This window comes from Crocodylus siamensis, chromosome 7, assembly GCF_052110815.1.
Source record: "Crocodylus siamensis isolate JL-2025a chromosome 7, ASM5211081v1, whole genome shotgun sequence".
Taxonomy (NCBI): Eukaryota; Metazoa; Chordata; order Crocodylia; family Crocodylidae; genus Crocodylus; species Crocodylus siamensis.
In genome coordinates, this window is record NC_143401.1 from 4,102,192 (window position 1) to 4,111,188 (window position 8,997).

General features: G+C 49.7%; 1 protein-coding gene across 6 annotated transcripts in view; it reads right to left on the reverse strand.

The window, feature by feature from the left end:
• NIPAL3 (NIPA like domain containing 3) overlaps positions 1–8,997 on the reverse strand; it is a 28,107-nt gene that overhangs the window by 10,153 nt on the left and 8,957 nt on the right. The window contains exons 1-8 of one of the 6 annotated variants that reach the window (XM_090056815.1): positions 8,372–8,511; positions 6,578–7,006; positions 4,205–4,273; positions 3,934–4,105; positions 3,770–3,829; positions 2,970–3,091; positions 2,088–2,184; positions 237–372 (exon numbers count right to left, since the gene is read on the reverse strand). In XM_090056815.1, the coding sequence (XP_089912941.1) occupies positions 237–372; positions 2,088–2,184; positions 2,970–3,091; positions 3,770–3,829; positions 3,934–4,105; positions 4,205–4,273; positions 6,578–6,676 (755 nt within the window). In that variant the 5' untranslated portion in view covers positions 6,677–7,006; positions 8,372–8,511. The other 5 variants (XM_090056811.1, XM_090056812.1, XM_090056814.1 and 2 more) reach the window with 5 other exon arrangements.

An 8,997-nucleotide genomic window follows, 5' to 3' on the forward strand; every position in this document is an offset into this window, starting at 1 on the left:
TTCCACTACTCTTTACAACCCGGTCCCTTTTTTTTGTTTGGTTAATACAATCATAATGTATTGTTTAAACAGCAACAAGGTGAAGATTTTTAACAAGAACTCCCTCTGTCTGGGCCAGCCTGAAAGCAAGATATTTAATGATCTAATCTTGCCAAGGCAAGTGAGTTAGTAAAAGGCAGTTCCTTTTTACCCCACGACACTGTGTGCACTTGAAGACCAGAAGACAGTCGACTTACGTTGCCTGAAAGACCGCTGTTGCTACCATGCAGACGAACATGATATAAAAGATTGGGTAGTCAAGTTGGAGGCTTCCTTGTATCGAGACAAAAATCATGCCTGCAACTGCCTTCACAGTCACAACAGTCATGGAACCTGTGAATAATGGACAAGGCTCAGCTGCAGCATTGCAGCCTGCAGCGGTGGAGGGCCAGCTGTGCAAAACACATCAGGAGGCAGCAAACAAAGAAAAAAGGTGGTAAGAGCCCAAGTCTTCCTTTGGCCGAAGACAGAACCAGGCCCAGCAAGTCCTGGGCTCCCCTTGCTAGAACCCAGGAACTGAAGGGCTGTCTTGGCTCACTGAATCCCGGCCCCTGCTAATACAGGCAATGACATCATACAATCCCATTCACAAACTAATAATACTCCAGCTTCTCGTGCTGAGACCGTGGGTAAATTGCTGCAGTGCTCTGGAACTCAGTTTTCCCCATCTGCAAAATGGGGGTGTTTACTAATTATCTGTAATTAGTATATTTGAACAGCACTTTAAGATCAAGCCAATAGGCATTACTTCCAGGTAACAAAACTGTGAACATCTCTTACCCATCCCAAAGATTAGAACTGAGAAAATCCTGCTCCCCTCTCTGCTCTTGGAGCCCAAGTCAAGGACATTTAGAGGTCAGGGAGTCTCATTCCCACCCTGGGAGACCCCTGCTTACAGCAACAGTCTCCTGCAGCTCAGTGAAACACCAGGCTGAAGGCTGCTACATAAAAAGCAACACTGGAGTACGGTGGCGTGTAGTTTCCAAAGCTCAGCACAACAGATCCCATTAGGCACCAGAAGGGCATGTCTGCAGTGCACTACGCAGCACTAAGAGACAAGCTATTGCAGGGACTGGAAGAAGTGCAGCAGGACACTGAAGAAGCAAGGCACTTGGCTGTGGCGGGGCACTATGCTAATGGGGTACGTGAACTAATGCACTTGGAGCTGGCTTGGTATCTCTACACCACACTACTCTGCGCCTGCTAAACACACACCCTGGTGTCAGCTTTCACTTTGAACTCTTCAGCACATCAGTGCGCGTCTCCGCCTTCTCATTATTTGACTTGGGTTGTTTAAGTAAACAGGTTAACCAAAAAGATGACATTGGGTGAAACCATAGCCCCACGGAAGACAGAAACAAGGTTGCACTGAAGTCAATGGGAGTAGCTAAACAGAGACCTGTTGAACCTGTATTGTGCTTTTGGCTTCTCTGGGCTGGAGACAGGTGCTGTGAGTGTTTACCTACTTCCTTTATGGCTCCAGGGGCTAACTGCAGTCACTGTAAAAATCCTCCACCTTTCTCTAGCACCATTCAGCTCTCAATTTTTAATATTTATAATATTAATATTCGCTTTCCAGTATGCCTTTGATGAGCCTTATTTTACAGATGGAGAAGATGGAAGCAAAGGGTGGTCAGCGCCTGTGCCCGCAGTCACCCACTGTCAGAGCCAAGCAGATTCCTGGCACCAAATCACATTTTCACCAAACAACGATCTTTCCAGTTCACCTGAAGTTATGAGATGCTTCACAGTGTTTATGTGCGTGGGGAGTTTAGAGTCTCATACGTCCTCTGTCTGGACAACTGTATCCTACCCCTGGGCAAAAAGGACCCAGTAGTTGGATAGCTCTTTCCCATCTTTAGCTGCTATGACCCTATCTTGTCCTAGCAAGATACAGACTTCCCCTACTTTTCAGAAACACTTATGGCATTATATTATTGACATGGTTAAAGAGATAAAATGCATTAAATGTACTCCCCCTATCACTCATGATGTAGTTTGCCATTGCAGATGTGGTTAGACACATTTATATGCACAAATGAACTTACCCAGCAATGCTACCAGCAGAAGAATAACTACAATGTAATTGGCATTTCTCTCCTTGTAAAAATACAGCAGCAGACAGAACAGTATGATCTCCACAAGCTACAGAAATGCAGAAAGAAGGACATTAAAAACAGGATGAAGAGGAATCCCTTTTCTTGCAGTGGATGGGGCTTTGGGGTACTTGGAGGTTGGGTTCACAGTAGATTATGCTTTTATTTGACGATACAAAACTGCCCAGTGCTCTGAAACTTGACAGACACCGCTAAGGTCTTTTCAAATTGTGGCGCTGTGAATATCCATCAGGGTGTAGGCAGGATCTGGCAAGATTACAAATCAAACTCAGCTGCGATCTGAACAAACAAGACTTAATTGCTTCTCCAGGAACAGCCAAATGACCCTTTCTGGGAGATTTCATTGGTGACCTGAAGTGAGAGGCCAGCCAACCCCAACCATACACCCTGGCCCCAGATCTTAATCCGTTTTCTCCTAAAGTGCTTTCCAGAAAGCACGTTCCACCATCCATTGAAGGCAATGGTAATCTTTCAGCTGGTTTTACTTGGAGCTGGATGAAGTTCTGATCTGAGCAGCTATGGGTACATTATTTGAACATCTAGGGAACATTTACTGCCCAACCTCCTTGTGACTACTGCCACGGGGTAATACTGGAAAGTTTGGAATACTTTGGACAAGGAATGGAGGACGAATGATCAATCTTAAGTATATACTCTATGCTTTAAAATCATACTCCCATAGACACACACAGAGCAGAGGAACAGTAACATGCTCAAAAATGTAGCCAATGACCCACGAAAAACCATTTTCAAATGAAAGCCCCAGCTAGGCATATGTCAGAAAACCCAGCCACATTTTATGGGCCATCTTACCATATACAAAAGAAATGGCCAGCTGACTAAATGTTTAGTGATATTGTCTCCTGTCATTGCCTCATGGCTATTAGGTCCGAACGTTATCAGCAGGTAAGTTCCAACGACTGCCAAACCACAGCCTACAAAGGATAAAACATAGCGCCCTTCGGCAAACAAAGGACAAGAGAGAGAAGGCTTTAGTGGGTTAGTACAGATATGTGTGGTATCTATTGCGCATGCCGTGACTGTTATCAATAAGACTGTGCTCCCCACTGGAGACGATTCACTCCTCCACCCTCCCTGCCCCATTTTCAACATATTAAAGAAGATAAGCAGTGTGTGGTTAGCTGAGAAACTGAGAGTTAACTCGAGCTCGAGTTTCCTACATCATGAGAAGGCTGCAAGGTCTGACGTCTGGGTTCAGATGACCTGACAACGGCTCTCTAACACTACACAGAGTTCACTTTCTACGCCCCAATCCTGCACACACTTGCACATACATGTAGTCCTGCCAAACTCAGTTGCCTGCAGAACTGAGGGCTTGAGCTGTGGCATCAGCCTGGAAAACTACCGTCGGCAGGGAGGCCATCTTAGTTGATTTCTATAATTAGCCAACAAGGAGAGGACCTACTGGGTCAACTTCAATGGTCACCCTGAGAAACAGAAAATCCATTTGCAACAACAGTAGACGAAACTTTGCAGAGAGAAGTGTCGTTTTAACCGCAGGTCTCAACAGTCCAGCCACATGCAGCCCGAGGGAACAAAGCAGCATTCAAAGCAGAAATGAAGACATATAGAAAAACAGAATTCAGACTTACTCAGAAATTCCTTGGGCTTCCATTTCTCTTTAATGAATATAATTCCGATGATTGCACTAGCTAATGAAAAAAGAAAACAGGAGGAGTTCTGTATGGTGTGCTTTGATAAGCAATCTCAACCCAGTGTGTACACAAGCCTGTGAGAGACAGACGTTTTCTCTTACCTATAACCGACACAGCACTGAGTGGCACAATCAGAGAAAGAGGGGCAAAAGCATAGGAGGAAAACACTCCCAGTTCCCCCAGCAGCAGGAGCAGCAGACCACACCACCAGATCTTGGTCCTGAAGTAGGCCCGGGGATCCTTTGAACCTGCCAGCCGGATGTGGCTATATTTCTGGAAGGGAAAACAAAGCAACAGAAACCTCAGCGTGCTGCCTGGTTTTCAAGCACAGGATGCTCAGGGCAGGGTCAGTATTCCTTTCGTGATACTCACCTGGAGGTTGAGTGCAATACTGATGACAAGGTGTCCAAAAATAGCCAGTAAAGCGCCAATCAAGTTTTCCTGTAAAGCAGAGCAAGTATGTAGCTATTTGGTTTGACCACAGGAAACGGCTGGCGGTGGGGCAGGGTGGCACTGGTACCTCTGGCAGAAAGCCGATCTTTAATATCCATTGCCGGTTAGGTTGCCTCTCTCCATGTCTCTGAGTTCTGTTCCCAGATCTGCTGTCCTTCTTATGGGATCTTGGGAAACTCAGGGACAAGGGGGTTAACTGGAAAAAGGCTTACGGTAACACTTGTAGAGTTCTTTGTTCTCCTTAGAAAGGAAGTGGCAGAGCCACGTGCAAGGCTCTTGTCCCCTACATGTGACACTTGGAAAAGCCATTTCCTCTGGGGACCCTGGCAAGGCGTAAAGTCAGAGCTCGCTGGGGTGCGCGTAGCTTCAGTTCCACGGTTCAGGATCTAACAGACTGGCCGACCACGATCAGGACATCAGCTAAGGAAGGGGCTAATCTCTACCGTCCTACAGGGCAGCCAGCGTGCAGAAGACTTTCCATGTGCCTTTTATGCCAACCATTTATCCAACCCACAGCAGAGGCTAAGGGATAGGGACCCCAGGAAAACATCTCCTCCATCCTTGCCCCCCCACAGACAAGCCTTCAGTAAGCAGCAGCTTTAACAATGTCAAGGCAGGATTCAGAGTAAATGGAAAAGAGTAAATGGATCACAAAATATATGTACATTAGGCACTCTCAGAAGAGCCTGAAGGACCAGATGGCCATTTGGCCTTTGTGTTCTTTTGGTATGTCTAAATCTCATTAGGTGCATCTGCACGTTGCCCTACAGCAACGTAGCCATGTGCTATGCTACGGCACGCTACGGCGATGTAGCGATCACGTGGGTCTACATGTGATCGCCAGCTCTGTCGCTGTAGCAGCACACTCCCTGCATACAGCATGCCGCTATGGCGATATAGCGGCGAAAACTAACCGTGCATCACGTGCACAGCACAGTAACTGCCCGTACTGCACCGTGCTTTAGTACTCCCAAAAGGAAGTACCAAAGCACGATGCTGTAGCAACGCTTCCGTATGGTGACGCATGCACATGCTCATTAGGTATCATTAACACTTCAGATTTCAATGCAGATATTCCAGGTACAGTGCGGTGTTCAGGTTGTTTTATTTGGGATAGTTCCCTCTCTCTCCTGTCATTAAAGAAACTGCTTTTCCCGTGCACGATCCATACATGATTAAAGCAACACATTAATATATGCATGACAGAAAGCTCTCTGACAGGCTGATTAGGATGCAAGCAAAGTTTATGGAGCAATGAATCTCATCATGGCAGCTTTACCTGAAGGACCCAAGAGAAATTCCTGCAGCAGACAGCAGGAGAGGGAGGGAAGAACTTTACAACCAGCCATGCAACCCCGGTTTTTGGAGTTCAGCAGGTTCTGCTGGATTATTAACCAAACCTCGAGGTAGCAGGGCAGACCTGGCCTCTCCTGAACAGCACCAGAGTTGGGGCTGGCTGCTGAACTGAGTGGGCTGCCAGTATGGAAACATGTCTGTGTTGGCTTTCTCCATAGCACAGCCTTATAGTTTCATAGTTGGTTGGGTCGGAAGGGACCTGAGCAGATCATCTAGTCCGACCGCCTGCCATGGCAGGAAAGTACTGGGGTCAAACAACCCCGGCAAGGTGCTATACTGCACCCAGGCCCTTTTTCTCAGGGAACTGCCTTTTCAGGGGCACAGTCATTTAGACTGATGTTCAAAGGAGCCCTGGGTTGAGGAGCATGAGAAGAGTCAGTGGGAATTATGCATCGCACCCTATCGGGCCCCTTGCGAAATTCCAGCTCCCCCCTGCAGCGAGGCAGGAAGGGTGCTTGTCGGGTGAAAGCCCAGGGTTCAGTTCCCATCTCTGCTGCCCGCTCTCCATCTGACTTGGACAAGGAGTTGTTACGGTCGTTAAGTACCTGAAGAGAGGCTCCGAGGGGGATTTACAGAGCGCCGAGGCGCCTGTTGCCCAACGCGAACGGCAAGGGGAGTCAGACGGGCGATGCATCTTGGGGCCCCTCAACACCTGTGAACGCCTGTCCCTCCCTCAGACAGGGAGTAACGACCCTCCCTTCCTTTGTCTGTCTTGTCTAAGTCTCCGAGACGGGGACTCTCCCTCCCTAGGCACGTACGCAGTAGGTGGCACACCCGGGCTTACAGGAATACAGCCGCGCATTACCCATACAGCTCAGATCACTCGAGGAAACAGTTCATTTCCCAGCTTCGGTGTAAACCTCAACTTAAAACCTCACACAAGAATGGGCAGGTGTGTTAGGGCCAACTTTGCCGTGTCTCAGGTGCGAATCTGACCTTGTAGGAAAAGGGCTCGGCGTGGGGCTGCACAGACACAGCTGGTGTTGCCAGCGGAAGCTGCTGGAGCTGCAGGTCTGGGCCGTTTCCTCCCTCCATTTTGGTTCATTTGTGCATCTCCTCTTCCGCTGCCTTCGCAACCACAACTGCTTCTTAGAGAAGAGACTCGGACACGGCTGCCCCTTGGCCCATCACTTTGCACCACCTCTTCCTTTCCATCTAGCCATGCCTGGGCAAAGGAACGGCCGGTCAGCAGGGGCAGGGCTTCCCTATCCGCGCCTGGTCTTCCTCTGGGCAGCTGAGCAGAAGTGGGCTCCTCACTCCTCGCAGGAAAGGGGTGCCTCACTCCAGACGAGGCATGGATTCACCCTCATTTCCAGCGAGTCAATCTCGTGGCAGTTTATATCTCCTGAGATGACATTTTAGACACTAGAAGAGATTTCAAAGGAAAACGCAGGTAACTCAATGAATAACAACCACATTTGCTCTGAAATTCTGGCCAAGGATACCAGGAAATCTCTGGGCTCATACATGATTCCCTGTGAGCAAATTAATTTCCACATAGAGGAAAGCTCAGTGGTTCAGTATTTTATCAGAAGACACCCCCCCCCCGCCCCGCCCCAGAAATGCAGCAGGCACAGTTTATCCAGCCACACAAACCAGACTGGGTATGAATGGTGAACTTGCTCTAGGCTGACTTCCAGAATATTTTCCTGCTCGAGAGGCCTAACTGAAAAGCCTGCTGCTGTTCTCCAAGCCCAGTTTTATCCTTCCCTAACATCTAGTGACCTTGTGTGATCGACCCAGAACAAACACCTAATCTCTACCGTCCTAGGGCAGCCAGCCTGCAGGAGAAGACTTTCAGCGTGCCTTTTATGCAAACCATTTATTCAACCCCAAGCGGAGGCTAAGGGGTAGGGACCCCCGGAAAACATTTCCCCCGGCACAGGCAAGCCTTCAATAAGCAACAGCTTTAACAACGTCAAGGCAGGATTCAGAGGAAATGGAAAAGAGTAACTGGCTCACAAAATTAGGGAGAGTACATCAGGGACTCTCAGAAGAGCCTGAAGGACCAGAAGACCTTCATCCTGCACACGCTTGCACACGCACGCGCATCTGCTTGCTAGAGATGGGAAGATACTCTTTTCACAGGAGTGACACCTGCTCTGATCCTGCGCCTGTTTTCATCCCTGGCAACACTCCCACTGACTTTGGTGTCAGCAGGATCAAGCCCGTACACCTGTAAGCTCCTTCGAGCAAGACGAAGCGATCCTTCTGGGAAAAGGAGGCGCAGAGTTAGGGACCAGGTTCCCCGAGGGGCTCGGCACCCCTCGAACTCAGGATCTAAGCGACGGCGAGCCAGCCGCCCGCCTCAGCCTGCTCAAGCAAGCGCAGGGTTTCGGTTTCTTTTAAAAATTAAATCGCAACCAGGTTGCGAGACGCATCCGGAGCTGGTCTTGCCGGCCAAGAAAGTTCTTCCATGTCACTTCCTGCTCGGGGCGGCAGCCCGCTCTGCGCGCACGGACGAGGCGCGGGGGTCTGAGCAATAATATCCCGTGGCAAAATAACCCAAGCAAGACACGCAATACAAGCGCAGAGGAGCGGGAAGGGAAAAAAAGGCAATTCACGAACTTCCTCCAGCCCTTGCAAAGTCACGTCAGTCGTTCGCCCGATCCCAGCTGGAAACTCACCCCCGTTCACCGCCAGCTCGCCACGGCCCCCGGCCCCCTCCTTGCCCCCAGGCACGCAGATTTACCCCAGCCGCTTGTAATGTTTTTTTCCAGCCCAACTTACGTTTCCGGGCCGGCTGCAGTGTTTTGTGTTTTGCTCTTTCCGAGGCCCTGCAATTTGAGCCTGCACCTGCCAGTCACCTGCCTGGGCACAGGGCGGGTGACAGTGACTGGCTGTTTGGTGGCTGCCGCAGCGCATTGGCTGGGCCGGCAAGCTTGTTTGAAGTGCAAAGACCCGAGGATGCGGAGAAGAGAAGCAGCTTTTTGTGGGGTGGCCTCTAGCGGCTGCAGTTTTGCACTGAGCAGAACCCGCGTCTGCCGTCCTGAGAAGGAGCCGGCTTCTCTGCAAGCGCCCGAGCCCCCCGGTCACTGCAAGCCAGCAGCACTGGGCCCATCCCCAAAAAACAGGCAGTGTCCTCTGAGGGGCCTGGGCCTGCGTGATGCTGAGCCCCCGCGCAACTGGCAAAACCAGCAAGAGATCTCGGCCTCAGCACCGCTCCCACTGCAAACTCCTTTCGCGGGGCTGCTTTGGATTGAGCCTCCAGTGCTGCTGAGCAGAAAAGGCTTCTGCTGGCAATGGCAATAATCGCTTTTCTAATTAAAAGTCCCCAAAGTGTTGTTATCTGATGGCTCTTCGTGTCAGACACTGCGTTGCGGGTTTTCACTGCCCGGGCCACATTTTCAACCAAG